Source organism: Diorhabda carinulata, chromosome 6 (assembly GCF_026250575.1).
Source record: "Diorhabda carinulata isolate Delta chromosome 6, icDioCari1.1, whole genome shotgun sequence".
In the NCBI taxonomy this organism is placed as follows: Eukaryota; Metazoa; Arthropoda; class Insecta; order Coleoptera; family Chrysomelidae; genus Diorhabda; species Diorhabda carinulata.
Genome location: NC_079465.1, coordinates 22480589 through 22499235, shown reverse-complemented (window position 1 = coordinate 22499235; position 18647 = coordinate 22480589). Strand labels below are relative to the sequence as shown.

The 18647-nt window shown below is 33.0% G+C and overlaps 1 protein-coding gene across 2 annotated transcripts; it reads left to right on the top strand.

Moving 5' to 3' along the window:
• Positions 1 to 20: 20 nt before the first annotated feature.
• On the top strand, positions 21 to 18121 carry LOC130894828 (putative ferric-chelate reductase 1 homolog). 2 transcript variants are annotated; one of them, XM_057801832.1, is made up of 11 exons: positions 21 to 262; positions 9735 to 10144; positions 10201 to 10573; positions 11343 to 11499; positions 11557 to 12005; positions 12460 to 12616; positions 12793 to 13019; positions 13722 to 13965; positions 14023 to 14135; positions 15572 to 15688; positions 16344 to 18121. In XM_057801832.1, exons 2-11 carry the CDS (start codon positions 9744 to 9746, stop codon positions 16458 to 16460), a joined length of 2355 nt encoding a protein of 784 aa, XP_057657815.1. In that variant the 5' UTR covers positions 21 to 262; positions 9735 to 9743; the 3' UTR covers positions 16461 to 18121. The 2 variants fall into 2 exon arrangements, with proteins under 2 accessions (XP_057657815.1, XP_057657814.1); XM_057801831.1 differs by lacking the exon at positions 21 to 262 and adding an exon at positions 5454 to 6044.
• The last annotated feature ends 526 nt before the right edge of the window (positions 18122 to 18647 follow it).

Genomic DNA, 18647 nt, shown 5'->3' with positions numbered 1-18647 from the left:
AAACGTATTCAATTCTCTTTATATTTGTATTCGTTTACGTAGTGAGCGTCGACCTTGGTGACCAATAGCAACGCGTCGAAAAGAAGTTGAAAAAAGAATGTGGGTAACAGTACCCGACGTTGGTACCTGTACTAGTACGATCATCAGTCACGATCGTAACACCGAGTAGCTATAAACATAAAAACCGCGTGTTTAGGTGTGTTTGTTAGTGAACTTTGAGGAATTTTATATTCTACAACTTCAGTATTAATTTTTTTTGAAGGTAATTGGTACTACGAGAATTACTTATATTTATAGTTTGATGATTTTGATGATTCATGTTTTAATTGTGGTTATTGAAGGTTTTTACTTTCTAATTGTTGATAGTTGACAGAAGTTTTCACATAAACGATACGAGGATGGTTTCAGAAGTACCAGATCCAAATTACATATAAAAATAACCAATTTCTAAGATTCAGACCCCCAGAAAATCATGAAACTTTTTCCTGACATCGTAAATCAAAATCTACGTGTACGATTGCTTTAAACGAATTACAGACAGCTCGAGATTATTAATAAAAAGTGTTAACAACATAAAATTTCAAGATATTTTAAACAAGTTCATGCAATTATAAACAAAATAATCATATAATTTCACGAGAATAAAAATAAATCGAATCTAAATTACTTTTTTAAGCATTCTAATGTTATTTTCTTGAATAAACAATAGATCCATTTATTTTTTCGTACGAGAAAGGCTTCGACCTTCGCGAGATAATTTAATGTAAAATTGTTATAAACGGTGACTAATAATTTTCTTATCCGCAAGTGAAAAAAAAAATAATTAAAGAAACTAGAAATAGCCCTCAAAGAAACGAACTATCTGAAGATTTAGCTATAATATGTATCGATTTAAAAGAATCCTTCGATATAAACAGGATAAAGCTATTAATGGATAAAAGGATAATGTCAACAAAAAATGAAATTAACAAAAACGACAACAGAAACATTCAAAGCAATAGAAAGCGACATTTTTGTAAGATCTAACGGGATAGGTGATAAATAAGGAACAAATAATAACCTGAGGATCACAAAGGATTAAGGGAGTCCACCTAGATACAAAAATTTTCAAAAGTGATTAGCGACTTCCTAGTTTATTTTGCTTCGAGTTAATGTCGCACATCTTCGCCGGATTCTCGATCAATTCTACTCGTGGGATTTGGGATGGAAAAATAATTAACGAAGAAACAAGAGAAGGTTATTAAGAATATCCTGGAGGATGAGGTCAAAGTTGAATTCATAGAAATCCCACTTTATATATATGGGTAGCAGTAGGATTCTATAATTTATAAAAATATATAAAAAAAGTGTCGAATCTACAAAAATGTATGAAAAAATAAAGGAATTGAACTATAAGTACTCACAACTAGTGACTCAAGGCAATAAAATAATCGAAGGACTCGTAGGAGGGGTGAAATTCCTAGGGGAATATTTCAGTCACGGATATTTCGTTATATAAAATATAGAATATCCTATATACTGCGCCATTTTAACAAATTTCAATATTATCTTACATTTAGGTTAAAAAGATGGTTTTATCGATGGTAGTTTGTTGCTGGTCGAATTAAAACAGGTTCGGGATTACTATCACAAAATAAATGCGAGGATTAGATTGAGAAAAGTATCAAACATATTGAATAACAAGGTTTTCATCTTGATGGACAATACGTCTTAACATAGTGAGTGATTAAATGGATTTCTTTTATATAAAATATGGAATATCCTATGTACTGCACCATTTCAACAAATTTCTATATTATTTTACATTTAAGTGGAAAAGATGGTTTTATCGATGGTAGTTTGTTGTTGGTCGAATTAAAACAGATTCCGGATTACTATCACGGCATAAATGCGAAGATTAGTTTGAGAAAAGTGTCAAATAGATTGAATAACAAGGTTTTCATCTTAACATAGTAGGTGATTGAATGGATTTCTTTTAAATAAAATATAGAATATCCCATGTACTGCGCCATTTCAACAAATTTCTATATTATCTTACATTTAAGACAAAAAGATGTTTTTATCGATGGTGATTTGTTGTTGGTCGAATTAAAACAGGTTAGGGATTACTATCACGGTATAAATGCGGGGATTAGATTGAAAAAAGTGTCAAATAGATTGAATAACAAGGTTTTCATCTTGACGGGCAATACGTCTTTACATTGTAGGTGATTGAATGGATTTCTTTTATGTAAAATATAGAATATCCTATATACTGCGCCATTTCAGCAAATTTCTATATTATCTTACATTTAGGTTAAAAATATGGTTTTATCGATGGTAGTTTGTTGTTGGCCGAATTAAAACAGGTTCGGGATTACTATCACGACATAAATGCGGGGATTACTTTGAGAAAAGTATCAAACAGATTAAATAACAAGGTTTTCATCTTGATGGACAATACGTCTTTACATAGTAGGTGATTGAATGGATTTTTTATATATAAAATATAGAATATCCTATGTACTGCGCCATTTCAACAAATTTCTATATTATTTTACATTTAAGTGGAAAAGATGGTTTTATCGATGGTAGTTTGTTGTTGGTCGAATTAAAACAGATTCCGGATTACTATCACGGCATAAATGCGAAGATTAGTTTGAGAAAAGTGTCAAATAGATTGAATAACAAGGTTTTCATCTTAACATAGTAGGTGATTGAATGGATTTCTTTTAAATAAAATATAGAATATCCCATGTACTGCGCCATTTCAACAAATTTCTATATTATCTTACATTTAAGACAAAAAGATGTTTTTATCGATGGTGATTTGTTGTTGGTCGAATTAAAACAGGTTCGGGATTACTATCACGGTATAAATGCGGGGATTAGATTGAAAAAAGTGTCAAATAGATTGAATAACAAGGTTTTCATCTTGACGGGCAATACGTCTTTACATTGTAGGTGATTGAATGGATTTCTTTTATGTAAAATATAGAATATCCTATATACTGCGCCATTTCAGCAAATTTCTATATTATCTTACATTTAGGTTAAAAATATGGTTTTATCGATGGTAGTTTGTTGTTGGCCGAATTAAAACAGGTTCGGGATTACTATCACGACATAAATGCGGGGATTACTTTGAGAAAAGTATCAAACAGATTAAATAACAAGGTTTTCATCTTGATGGACAATACGACTTTACATAGTAGGTGATTGAATGGATTTCTTATATATAAAATATAGAATATCCTATATACTGCGCCATTTCAACCAAATAATCTAAACTAGGAACTACCTACATAATCCTTTTTACCCGCTCAACCAAAATAATACCATAAAAGGGTAGTTTTTGTTAACAACTACGCTCGTGGTTATCGAATACTAGGTTATTGGAATAATCCAGTTAAAACTAGTCAAAGAAAGTTCACCTTACATCAAATCTGTTATACACACAAAAAAAATAACAGATACAAGAATAGTTCCAGAAGTACGTGGCTTGAACTAGAGATGGCGATAGTTGCTTGAAAAATATCACTTTATTAGAAAGAGGACAGTAATCAATAGTGATTTGGAAACATGGACAAAATTTATGATACGATACATTTATTTGGAAGGCATTATAGTTCGACCAATATATAAGCTGAACTAGATTCTACTTTTGGTTGAGACTGCCCCTTCGTTGTTAACAGTAAAATATTGGGTAGTATAGTTTCGACGAGACTGTACGATCTGCGAAGACCAGCAGCGAAGTGATCGACCAAATCAACTCCAGAAAATCCACAAAGCGATACTGGATGATTCTTATTATAAAATTTTTGTGTTTTCGTTGTTGTAACCACATACTTTTATGGGTTTTTTGTTTAGAAATCGCAGAAATATAAGAATATTTAATTTTTTATCTTGAATAATGTAAATAAGTTTAAATTTTTATCGTTTAAAGTGAAACTAGATCAATGTACCGTTTCTTCAGTAATCAGTTTTTGATTTTAATGTAAATTAGCAACATTTTTTCAGATATTATAACAAAAATCAAATAGTTATATACATGTCAACCGCATATAAATAGTAATAACCTTCCTGGAGTCAATTAAGAGAAAAAAAAACAACAATAAACCATATCTCAAGTACGTTTTTAATAACTTTAGTAGAGTATTGAATAACTGTCCTCGCATGGTTTATTAATTTTTTAAATTTTTAAATAAATTACATTTTTTTAAGGACATTTTAGTATCTAATTTATCACAATAACTATAATTGAGGTACCTTATAAATATACATAAACAATTATAGTACTTACGATCCTAAATGAGTTCAAAAGTTCGTACATCCTGTATTTATTTTTGTTTAGAAAACAAATAATTGTTTGCGAGGAAGTGATTTTTCCCACAACTAACTTTCCATTTTCATCCTGTTTCATTTTAAGTATGTCAGAGGGTAATAAACACTGAGAACCTTTTTAAAAATTTGATCGGTTTATTGGCGTGTACGATGGAAAAGAGGTCATTTATTTGATGTTAGAATGCCAGGGTGGAATTTTTCATACCTCAGTTTGAATTTGTTATTTTGTTATTAAGGTCCTTCTTCGAAAACCAAAAATGTCACGTTTACTTTGATTTGATGAAAATTTTCCAATAAATCGTGAATAATTTCCTTGTAATTCGTAATTTTCCCTTTTTTCTTTTTCCCCAAACATGTTTTCATCCCCAAATTTTTGATGTCCTTCATCGAAAACCAAAAATGACACGTTTACTTTGATTTTATAAAAATTTTCCAATAAATCCATAATTTTCCCTTTTTTCTTTCCTCAAGAAATTTTCCAATGATTTCCACGTTAGGCAGTTAAAAAAATTAGTTCAGGATGAACTTGTGTCGTTTTTTTTTTCAATAATTTGTCTAGTAGCCACCTCTAAAAGTTAATTACCAATTTTTGCCCCACTCTACCCTACTTTGTTCATATTTTAAATTTTTCTTTACGTCAAATACACCGTATAAATTAATAATTTTTTTATTAAATAATAACAGGTGGTTTCGATTGTAAATAAACATTTAGATGAGTGCGAAGCAACCAAATTAGTTGGGCCATAATTGTTGAATAAATAATTTGGAAAATTGCCAAATAAAAATAAAAGTATCAAAATATTTGGAAATCAATTATTGAAACAACAGATGACGCTTATTTTGTATTCATTTCGACATTATTTTTATATTCATGGTTGAAAAAAACCTCGACAGATTTCCATCCAGTACTAAATTGGATTTTGCAATTAGTTCTGGCTTTATTCTTTCTTTGTGATAGCAAGTTTTTCGTGAATGTTTGGTCTCTGGTTTGGTTTCCTTGGGAAATTTTCAACGATATTCACAAAATATTTCCAAGAGACTTTTTCCAGATCATTCAGCTTTTCTTCTGATAATTTATGATATTCAGTGTAAAGACGGATTTCTTTTTAAGACGTACAGATGACGGATCGCTTGTTTCCCAAATGAGCCTCTAGATCATTTTTAACATTCTTTCACTCTGGAGTATGTGGTACATGCTTGGACCACATTTTCTTTGTCTCTGCTGTCCTATTAGCCAATGAAACAACAATAACTTCAAAATCTCCACAAAATTTCCAAACAGTATTTAATTTTTATCAAAAAGCAACTTCATGTTTTTGTTTTAAGTCTCTTTTCATATCATAACCATGGACAACCGGTATTAAAGGATGTGTACCAGAAGGCATTCTGGTTTAGCCCAACAAAAAAAAGTATAAATTAATAAAAATCTCGAAGTACGGTCCTGTCGTGGTCAATGATTCTTTGCCGAGGTTTTTCTATTCAACTCGTACAACTAACAACGTTAACTTCAGGTCAACATCAACTTTTAATCGAAAAAAAAAATTAATGTGCGTTAAATTAGATGTTTCGTTTTTTAAATTCAACGCGTACGTATTTTTTTACAGAAAAATATTTATAATAAGAAAATTGTATTCGTTTAGAATTAGTATTAAGCCATCTGGAAATCAATGTGTGAACTAATATTCATTACGTACAAGTGATTTGTTTGCAGTATCGAACAGGTAAAAATATTTAGTATCTAATAGTATACGAGGGTTGAATGAAAACACTTAAAATTTACGAGTATTTTGATATTTTTTAATATTTGCTCATTTTGTTTTATGTTACGCAATTTTTTTACAATTTTTGTTGGTGTCTATATTTATAGCTTCAAAAAATGACAAGACAAGAAACCTTCTAGTCAACTTCAATTGTAGATACTACGAGGGTTGCTACTCAAGGTTTGAGATAGACAATCTCCATTCCGATTGAGGTACCTCCAAAACACGTGATATAAACGCATCGATCGCTTCTTTAGGTGTAGAAACACGTTATTTATGATCTATGAGAATAAGAAGAAATCATTGGGTGCCAAATAAGGTCTGTACGAAGGATGAAGCAACCAATTCGATGTTTTGATTGTTCAAAAACGTTTTGATGTTGAATACGAGTGGAACTGATGCCCAAACACAACATCGATGCTTTCTAGTACGTTTTGGACGATCTTTATTGATGATAGTTTAATCCACGTCGAAAATTATAGCACGAAAATGTTGGTGAAGGCGAAGATGTAAAAAATAGAACAACACGTTCCAAATACGTTCATCAATACAAAATTACAAATTTCATGATCGAAATGTCAGATTTGACATATCCACATGAATGTCGCAGTATTTTAGAACTTTAGTAGCAACCCTGGTATATCCTGATGTACCTTTCACCATCAAACTGATCCTCTACCCACGATGTGGATCTACACAACGAAGATCTTATTTATCAATTTAATCTCTTTCAAGAGCTATAAAATCATTCCGATGCTTCTATAACTTCTCGATGACGTACTTAAGTTGAATTTCTTACCGACGAGTCATTGGCTAGATCAGGACTATACGGTGGATTAAGAAGCAATTTGTTCAATCTAATCGAATTGTGAATCGGTGCAATGTCTTGGTGAAACTATAGTTTCTTATTCAACATTTGAGGTCGTTTTTCCTTAATTTTTGTATTAAAACAATCCAACAACTCTTTATAATGTTTGCTTTTGATTTTCTGTCCTTTTTGAGATAATCGATGAATGATATTCCATAATTCTGAAGCTATAACATTCCCAGTTGACTGTGGTGTCTTTGCACCTGTTACACCCACTGCAGTCCACTCAGATGATGATTGTTTTGATTCCTGAGTGGTCAATGTTTAGTCCATTATTCATATATCGATGCAAAAGATTTGATTTATTACCAAATGACCAAACGGCATTAGCTATCTCACGCAACTTCAATTTACTATTAGATATAACCACTTTTTGGATTTTTACGATTTAACCAGATCAGAACTTTCACCATCATCTTCTTGGTTTTGACGCTGATATTTCTCGTTCTCTATCAAAACCCTCAGAAGTTCTTCATCGATAATTGAGCATTTCTAATTGTGTCCGTATACTTTTCGTCTTGGGCTTAAATCTTATAAAGCAGCAGGAGTTTAATTTCTGTTTTTAATAATACAATTTCATTATTTAAATGTTCATTTTGAATAATGTTGCAGCTTTCAAATACTTATTCAAAGTAGGGGCTTAGGAATATACTGCATGTCTCATTTTGAATATCAGATATTCGAGGTGAAGCTACAAATAAAGAAGATGATTTTTCAATATTTCTATTTAAGTTTTGCAAGTTCCTTCAAGATTTATTATTCAGTTGTGTTTAGGAATAAACAAAAATCGAAATAATGTAATACCATGATTCATACGAAAAAACTATTCTGTTATCTGCTATACGGGGAATTCCATATTAAATAAGGTGACTCAGTGATATGAACTTAACAATTTGCTCTACTAATATCATTTATTTGTAGTCGTTAGTTGAAATTTTTTCATAAAAAACCTTGTAAACAAACTTTGTTAAGGATATAAACTGGTATATTGACCATGAGGTGTTTATTTGTAGGAATAAATTATTTTTTCATTTCTACAATATAGGTAGGGAGCGTTTAAAATAACGATTGCATCGGTTATCTTGTAAATTACTAATAAATTAGTCGTATGAAGAATTTCGTGGATAATTTTGATGTTTTTTTTAATGTTTGTACTCTATATTTGAATGTTTTCAATATCAGTGTTGATTTGGTGACCTCAAATCCTTCTGATTTGTGTTTGTTGGATAAATCGATCTTTGAAGAAGCTATTAAGCCAGTCGATAAATGAAGATGACGAATTGTTTCATTTTACGAAGTATCTGGCTCAAAAAAGAAAATTTCTTAGCTCAAACGTTGCAATAAGTTCGCTTAATGATAGTTTTCCCTTTCTTAATGGGAATTATCCCATAAAACCGACCCTATACGTCATGACCTTACCTGCAGATGGAACGGTCTTTGGCTTCTTTGAAACCAGGTTCTCCCTCGTCAGTTCATTTTTTTCATTGTTATTTTGTTTTGGATATGATGTGATGGACCCACGTTTCATCCATGGCTATAAAACTGCTTTATTTCCATGAAATAAATGAGAATTATCCCATAAAATCGACGTCATGACCTTGCCTGCAGATGGAACAGTCTTTATCTTCTTTGAACCTAGTCCTCCCTCTTCAGTCCATTAATTTGATTGTTATTTTGTTTTGGATATGATGTGATGGACCCACGTTTCATCAATGGCTATGAAACATTGTCAAACACTCGATGGAAACGCTGTTTTTGCATACAGCTCTCTCATGTCCAAATATCCGGTTAATATTCGATGTACTTCACATTTTGAAATGCCTATCTTTGTCACATAACATCTCATTTTTACAATTTTACCTAAATCACTCGCTATTGATTGTTGTCAATTAAATATTTAACAACGTGGCGTCTTCAAACTTCGTATAGATTGTGTAGTTTATAATACAAGCAACTACCGCCATCTCTAGGTTAGACCAAGTACTTCTGGAACCATCCAAGTAATTTATTGTCAAGACAACAATGTTAAATGCCTTTTGTGTATCCAGAGCGATTGCTAGAAGATGTTAGCAGACTCAAGATTTGTTAATTAACGATTTTGTCCAAGATCTTAAGTAGTAGTTGAGAAAAATTTTTTTTCCTCTTCTAGTATGGGTCCAATTTGCATACAAACCCAAACTTCATGGTTTCTTTAAAAACAGACCAATTTTTGTTTGAAAAATTTTTTTCAAAAAATATAACGTTTCGACCCTAATTATACCTTCTTAAAGTACTTCACGAATTCACGGATTTTTTATTTAAGAAAATGGCGACTGGTTTCTCTCGGTTTATTCTATTTCACTCAAATGCATTTTGCGTCAAGCAATTAAATAAAAATATTAAAACTGAGCTCTGCAGAGGAGACATTACTATATCAGGGCCATCCTAATCAAAACTTCACCCCATATCAAAACAAAATATATTTTTTTTCTCTAAAATCGTACTGTATCCCCCTCAAATACGTTTTGTTCAAAATAACTTTAGAAAAAACATGCAGAGGAAATGATGCTACATCAGGGCCAATTCAAACAAGACCGTATTGTAGCTGTTTAGTTGTTTGCCTTTTTAAAGGGCTTACAAGTCTTTTTGACGTAACAACAACTATTGAGTGAAAAATAAGCGACATAATGAGTCGACGAGCTTTTTATAAGTACTAAGTCATCGCGGTACCCACCTTTCAGGTGTTTTTTTTACTTCTATGACAATTACTTCGAAGTTATCGTATATTTATAATTTCCTTTCAGAAATCAACGATGAACGTACTGTTTTTACTAGTTTTAATTTACTCGACGCAAGCGTTACCAGACGGCGCCCCCACGTCGGTATGCGATACCATGACACCTTTCCACGGAAGTGGAATACCATTTCAGAGATCTCTACCTCCGTACGCGGTGGTAACGAGGCTTCAAAACGACGTTGTGCAAGTTTCTATCGGTTCAGCGCTCGGAATCCAATTCCAAGGGTTCATGGTACAAGGTAGGACCCTCGACGGTGATATACTGGGTACGTTTCAACTACCGGGAGGTATTCCAGCTCATACTATAGATTGTAACAGAGCAGGAGATACAGTTACCCACAATAAAGCCAATAAAACCGATCAACTCGATTTTATTTGGGTACCCCCTGCTGGGTATGAAGGCGACGTCGTATTTAAGTGAGTAAATTTTATTTTTTAAATTGTTTTTAGATGATTTTTCGTTTATTTTTCAGTTCGACCATAGCACAGGACTATAGTCATTTTTGGGTTGGTATTACATCCCCGCCCGTTCGAATCAGACGTAGATCCGTACCTGTGGATTCTTTTTATGAGGGATGCGGAGTCACTAAATATTGTTATGGAGCTCCAATCGATTGCGTTTTTAGTGAAAATTGTAAAGTCGCGGTTGCGGTTACATCCGTTGGAGACGCTTTCGATTTCGAATTAAAGGCCAACGGGAATCCTGTATGGGTAGGCGTGGGATTATCAGATGATGCGAAAATGGGCGACGATTCCGTTGTGGAATGCGTTAAAGACAACGGAAGGATAAGCGCCTTCATGTCTTGGACTGGGACTAACCCTTACAGAGCTACCAGATTGGATGACGTAAGTTGTTAGCAAAAAACTCGACTCAACCTTCTCCAAAATCCACGTGGTTTCCTTTCATGCGCGAAATATTTCCCCAGGTTTTCTATAGACTTGTCTTCTTCTATCTTCCTCATCTTTTGGATTTAAATTGAACTGTCTTAAGTCTTCTTCCTGACTATTCAGCTAACCACAGCTACTCCTGGCGTTTCTTTAAGCTCTTGTTGGACTTGAACACCAGTGAGGGCCACTTCTCACCTAGTCTGGCCTTGTAGCAATAGGGTAACTTCTTTATCTTTCTTCAGGTCTTCTGTAGACTCGTTCTCATGTATCTTCATGGATCTGAACACCAGTGAGGTCTAGTTCTCTGACTTTGCTCCCAAAACTTTATAGTCTAAATATGTAGACACCAGAAGCTTTAGGGCTGTTTATCGAAAATCTTCTATTGAATATATGGTGTCATCACCATCACAATTCATCACCACCTACGTTTTTGTACCAGAATAAATGTGCGAGGTCTTGAAGTCATACTGAAACTTCCTCCTTTGGACCTTATGGTACAATTCGATATTCGATATTCTTAACGAGCTGCAGATTGGAGGAATTGGTGTTCTCGTGAAATTAATGGTTATAGAACGAATTCTTTGTGTAGATATCTCATATATGAGAAGTCTGTTTGCTTAGAAACCAACAAAACGCTTTAACTTTTGAGGTTATTTCATGGTGTTCACCTAGTTTGTTAGCTTTCTACTTGTTTATATAGTTCAATGGATTTTCTTTGTGTTTGCAGCCTCAACAAGGAATTAACTTACTTAACGCAAGTTCTAAAGGTGACGAACTTTACTGTAAAGTTAGAAGAAATACTATTACCAATATCAAAGGTAACGTATTCGATTTGAGACGAAATTCCTTCCACGTTTTAGTGGCGTCCGGAAGCGAATTAAAACGTGAGTGAACAATATTTCATTCAAATTCTTTTTCTTCAGTTATTCTTTTATTTACAGCGAATTCCGTGGGTTTTCACAATTTAGAGTTTCTCGCCAGTCCGGATCCTCAAGTTCTTTCCCCAAATTCGCAAACGTTATTTAACGAAAATCCACACGTGGACACAACCACTCCTCCTTATTTTTCACCACCAGCTACCAACGCGGCTTCCACGGAATTCGATCCCTTTTACCAAGGATGCGATTATTACAAATTGTGTTTTGGTCATCCGAGAGGTTGCGAAAAAACTAGGAACTGCAAAGCGGTAACTGCGATAACAGTGACAGGGGATAAATACGATTTTGAGATGAAAGCCGATGGAAATGCCGGTTGGGTTGGAGTTGGATTATCAGATGATTCTAAAATGGGCGATGATTCTGTTATAGAATGTGTTAAAGACGGTAACGGACTTAGGACTTATATGTCTTGGACTAATAATCGTCCATATGGAGCTACTAGATTGAATAATGTAAGTAGATGATTTATTTTAACAAAATTTTCAAAATTCACAGTTATAAACTCCAATGGGCATGGAGTTGTGTTTTACCAATTACGGTTCATTTAACTGACAGATATTCGCCGTGGATTTTTCCTTGAAAGTCAACTCAACAGCCAGGAAAGCTCTACATCAGACCTTTTGCATTCTGTTAATGTTTTCTTCGGGAAACAATGAGTTACAAGCCTCAATAAGCCGAAATTACCAATTACGGATCACTTAACTGACAAAAATACGTCATGGATCTTTTCTTAGAAGCCAGGAAGGATCTTCTTCAGAATTTTTGCATTCTGTTGATGTTTTTTTCAGGAAACAATGAGTTACAAGCCTCAATAAGGTTCTCATATATAGTATATATTGGAATCGATCTATTTTTTTAATGACAACAAGGATATTTTCAAAATAAAACGTTAATTTACTGTTTTAGCCCCAACTCGGCATCGAGCTACTCAATTCCAGTATGATCGACGACTCTATTTATTGTAAAGTGAGAAGAAACGTCGTTACCAATGTAAACGGAGTAATTTTTGATCTGGCGCGTGATTCTTATCACGTTCTGGTTGCTTCAGGATCCCAAGTAAAACGTGAGTAAAATTTATTTGAGCTTTACAAGTTTTTGCTCTATTTTGACCAATCAAAATCCAATAATTCAATCAAATTATCTGATCACTCTGATTAGAGAGAGAGAGAGAGAAAGTTTGTTGATTTACCGTGTCTATGTTGGATTGAACTCCATGTTTTTTGTTTTTTTTTTATACAGAGAATGGTGTGGGTTACCACGATTTGGTATTTTCGGCTAGCGGAGATAAACGAGCTCTATCGGATACATCCGAAGTGAAAGCGGCTTCTAAATTGCTCATACATCTTCATGGAGCGTTCATGTTAGTCGCGTGGATAGGGACGACTTCAATCGGTGTTTTGTTGGCGAGATATTTCAGACAAACTTGGGTTGGAAGTACTTTGATGGGAAAAGATATCTGGTTCGCGGTATGTTTACGAATGCTTCATCAATTTATTACTCTATCAATAATAAAAATAGACTATAGTTTGACCGAACTGATTTCAAAAAAGTGACCAAATTAAACATATAAAGTCAGTTTTCGATGGAATTGCATTCAGAAAAGCAATTTTCAAAATTTTAAGATGAGTTATTCCAAAAAAAATTAGTTTTTGACTAACTTTTGACAAAATGAGAGTTTTTTGATCATTTTGAATTCGGAAAAGTGAATTTTCTGCACAAATTACACATGGGGAGGCAATTTTTGATGAAATTGCAATTATGAATCCAGTTTTTAATCAAAATGATTCATAAAAAGCCAATGTTGGAACAGATAAAATCGGAAAAAATCAAATTTTGAAAAAATAAGATCCAAATAGCCATATTTTGTCCGTTTTTTATTCCAATTTTAAAGTTTTTTATCCGGAAAATTGACTTTTCTGCCCAAATTACCCACGGGGAGACAATTTTTGATGAAATTGCAATAAAAAATCCAATTTTTATCCGAGATGAACTATAAAAATCCAATTTTGATACATATAAAAGTTTGTTTTTGGTTAAAACCTCTTTGTCTATGGCGAATTTAACCTCTTCCTCGTTACTAAGGCTATTCAACCAATACCTTATTCATATACATTTTATAACGTATTCAACTTTAGGTATATTTAATTTTGATAATCAAATTATTTCAGTGGCATAGGATATTCATGGTATCGACATGGCTTTTGACTATGGCAGCTTTCGTAATCATCTTCGTAGAATTAAAAGCGTGGTCTTTAGAGAAGAATCCGCACGCTATCCTAGGTACCGTCACGACGATTTTGTGTTTATTCCAACCGATCGGAGCGTACTTTAGACCTCATCCTGGTACTACTTATAGACCGCTCTTCAATTGGGCTCATTGGTTAGCAGGAAACGCCGCCCATATTATAGGAAGTAAGCTTTTTATAACTAAATTTCAAAATTCTTTAACGGAATTCGTTTATTTTTCAGTTGTCGCTATATTTTTTGCCGTTCGACTCACAAAAGCCGAGTTACCAGAAGAAGTTGATTACATTTTAGTAGCATACGTCATAGTTCACGTGGTGACGCACTTAATACTATCGGTAGGTCGGCATTTTTTTTATGTTCATTTTTGGTGGAAACTAATACTTTTTGTATCCTATTTTTTGAATCGATCTAAAAAGCTTGAGTTGTTAAGTTGACACGGACATATGGTCAAAAACTGTCATCACAATGGAACAATGAAGATAAAACGATGAGGTCTTCAGATTTTGGAGCCAAACAGACCTACAGGGTGAAAACGAATCGTATTTGTTCGTACTAGACCAGCGAATTCAGTTACTTTGATTTCAGTGAAGACTTTCAGTAATTATTTAGCGGATAGATCAGTCTTCTGTACTGGTAGTCAAGGAGGAATCTCTGCGTTCGTTCTTTTTCCTTTTACTTTTATCGTATCCTTCTTTTCTCTTCCATTCCTATCTCCTGTGCATAATTTTCTGCCGAAATTATTTAATTTCATCCCCTTTACTTGATACTTTCAGTTCCAGGTATTCGAAATCTTGTACTCCATCGAATCGGAGGTTTTTTTGCTTTGTGATGATTTTTAATTGGTTGTCACTTAAAAAATCGTTACCCATTTCTATATCCATGAATTTTTATCACTTTTTTCCATGGAAATGGAAAAAATATAACAAAAAAGAAGGATTTACTTCTAAACTTTGTTCAATGACAGAAACCAAGAATTTTATGGAAAATTTTGACGTTGTTCTTAATTTAAATCTTTCAAATCACATTATCTTCATTTTCCTGATATTACGTATTCGATTCAAACAGTCTAAAACAGCTTAGAACACCTCAGGTATTCTATAACTGAATAATAATATAGTCGAAGGCCAAATTACAGAAAAAAAGAAGTAATAACTGAAATAACTTAACTTTGTTTTTGACAAAGTTAAAGGATATTATAGAAATTTTGATGTTTCAAAACTATCAAATTCTTTTTTTCCCTTCCTCTCCGGGGTTGCTTTTACAACCCCATTCTCGAACAATCAAAAATACAATCCCCATAAATTTTCAGTGTGATTTATATCAGTACCATATGCCGGCCATGGTAAATATTGTTTTATAGAAACCATTGTTGAATGGATGGGATCCAGTAGAGTTTGCTGCAAATATGCAGATCCAAAGAGACATTGTATTAAAAAACCAATTAATGCTACATCTTGAGCAAAATTTAAAATTTTCCTTCCACCAGACCCAAAATTTTGGCACAAGGTCCCATAGTTCCAATCGCTTCTTCATTCCGGCTAAAATATTTGCATTAAGACCTAGATTAGTTGCTAGTCTTTTGTCAGACCAGCCATCTTCCAATTTGGCAATAATTCTAAATATTAACCAAGTACAGTTTGACTTCAACTGAACTCAAATTAATTATAAAATTATCTGTCACTGACAATGACAGAGACAAGTAGAAACAGAAATATACCAAATCGATTTCGTTAAAACTTTGGACTATCTAATGGTTACCAATGTATTTCAGCTGTTATACTGTGTTTCGGAAAAATCATCAGACAGTCGAGTATCTTCTTTTCCAATGAAAGATCTTGGAGGTACTGGAAGAAATTCCCTTTATAATGAAAGGAGTTTAGATGCAAGGGTAAGTAACCAGAATTTCGAAGCTATCAGTTAATTAAATTCCATTTTTCCTCGAAGATTATAACCTTGTAGTTGTTTCAAAAGAATTTAATCTCCTTCAAGATCAAAATAATCATTCCAACGCTTCTCCAACTTCTCGATGCCGTACTTGCAGAAGGTTTTATCTTTAGCCTCAAAAAAGGATTCAATTTCAGCATTTGAACTGAATTGAACTGAGGAAGCGATTTAACCATCGACTTATGAATCGGCGCATTGTCTTGGTTTTCTCTTCGACATTTGAGATCGTTTTTCCTTAATTTTTGAATTCAAATGATCCAACAACTTTTTATAATGTTCGCTTTTGATTTTCTATCCCTTTTGGTGATAGTAGATGAATAATATTCCATAATATTGAAGCTATAACCTTCCCAGGTGATTATTGTGCTTTTGGACGCTTTAAATCTGGTTCACCGACTGCAGTTCACTCAGATCATGATCGTTTTGATTCCGGAGAAAGGGTAGTCCAAAAATAACATAACAGATGTAGGAAAATATAGAAAAATATATAATAAATACATTTCCGATGCCCTAGAGATGGCAAAAAGAAAAATGAAAAAATTTTTGATATAATTTGCTTTTCTTTTGTAAAATTAATTAATTTTTTTCCATATTTTCAGTTTTCTTCAAGCAGAAAAGTCATACTGGGATTGTACATCGTTATAATAGTGATTCTAGTCGTAGCTTTAGTACTCATCACTATATATGCACCAAAATGGCCGTTCGTAAACGCCTAAATTCGAAATTATAATTTCGAATTTTGATAGTGTGCCAGTTTCGTAAACAAAACTGATATTTATATAAAAAAAACTCACCCTTAATGTCTTAATTAATGAATGTATATTGGTAGCTGATTTCACTTTCACAACGCTATATATTTCTGAGATACAAGATCTTTTTGATAGGATGTGTTCACCTAGTCAAAGCCACTTTTGAAACCCATATTTTCACAATTTAAAAGTTTGAAACTTGAAATTAGTTAAAAAATTGCAAAAACTGCTTTAGGTGGGATTATTTTGGACAGATGGAAAAACCATTTGACGTGGTAGTATCGGTAAAACATAGTCAGGTCAACAACCTTTCTTCGGTGCTCTGAACTATCCATTTTTCTGATCAACTCTGGATACCTTATAAGTCCAATTGATCTCTTCTGTATTGAGTCGAGCATCCTCGAGGTATACTAGGGAGTCCTAGCTCCAAAAGTGCGAGAAATACTCTAAATGTGTACCAATCTCTGCTTTGATTGAGGACTAGAAGCTGTTACTACATCTTACTTCGAATCTCAACAGCTCACAAGCAATTTCGCAAACCTTCTGTATAAACTTAGTATCTTGTGTCTTTGTTGCATTGAACTAAATCAGATTGCTTCTAGCCCCACTCTCAAATGTTTTCTAGATCAATATCATTGATCTGGATGGATCAGTCATTGAGAAAGCTGCTGATCCAGTTGATAGCTAAAGACGACAAACCGTATAATGTTAATTTAATTAGAAAAGTTGTCATGTTAGACCATGTCAAAAGCCATCGATATATCCTAGTTGGTGACATAGGCCAGGATTGATCTATGTTCTGTTAAACGACTTTCTCTATGACCTTGATAATCGTTGGGACTAAAGGGATCGGATGGTAGTTGTTGTGAATCGTTTTTTTTTTGTATGGGCTGAACCTGGGCAAGTTTCCGATCTGTAGGGAAGAGACTTCTTTTATATGATGAAGAAAAGAATTTGCATAGCGGATCTGCTAGTTCAACAGGTCCATTGATGAAAAGAATTTGCATAGAGGATCTGTTAGTTCAACTGGTCCATCTTGTCTACAACTGATCCATTTGGTCCAGAGGCTTTATTGATGACTAAGGTCAATTGTTACTTATTATGAACTCAATTTTCAAGTTTGCATCTCAAAATATATAGAGCTTTCGAGGAGCAGTATTTATTAAAATGTTTCAAAGAGATCATCTTTTTTCATTTAATATAATTTTATAAATCGTATTCACGTATCTAAAACTGGTGTCTAACATTTTTAATGTTTAGTTAGTAGTAATTTCGGTTTTCAAAGTGAGTTTATTAAAAATATGGTTCTTGTGGAGACTATTGCACTAATTTAGAGCGTTAAAATCAGAAAAGAAATTTCATTAGAACGATGAGTCAAATTTTTCAACCAAACTGTAAATTTTTGATTTATGATCGATTTTTATTCGATCATCTGTATTCGATATTATCGATTGTTGATTTAAAATATATATATTAAATATAAGACTGGGACTTATCTATGGAAATCCGGGATGGTTGCAGCCCTCAACTGAATTCCCAGTTGTTGGAGTTGAGTTTAATTTGTTTGTCTTTTAAGTGTGGTTGAAATTCCAACTTGACAGCTGTAGAACTGCGGGAAAAAAATAAAATGCGGAAGGAATTGGGAACATAGATGGAAATTAATGAAGAAGAAACGAGTGGGTGGACAGATTTGAATAAAAAGGAACTTATGCTTGGTGGCGAGCTTGAAAACGAAAAAAAATATAAAATTGACGGCGTGAATTTTCGACGCTGTCAATTCTGCACACATAAGACAAAAAAAACCGAAATTATTATTTTTTCAATCTACCATTTTTATAAAGAATTTATATATAATTGTTAGTTGTTTTTTCGTTGTAAATAAATTTTTTAATTTGTGTTTTTTTTTTTAAATTTCATACTCCCATACCTTTACATAAAAAGATTTAAAATATTTGTGTGAAAATTATTCTTATAAGTAGTGATGAAATTGCGTTGCATTTTCAGAAAATTTAGATAAATTATTTCCAAAAAATAAATTTTGACCACAATGATTTAAGAAGAGCCAGTTTTCCATATAATTACACAACTTGACAATCCATTTTTTGTACCAAATTGTACTTAAAAATATATTTATTATTATTTTGATTTGATCCA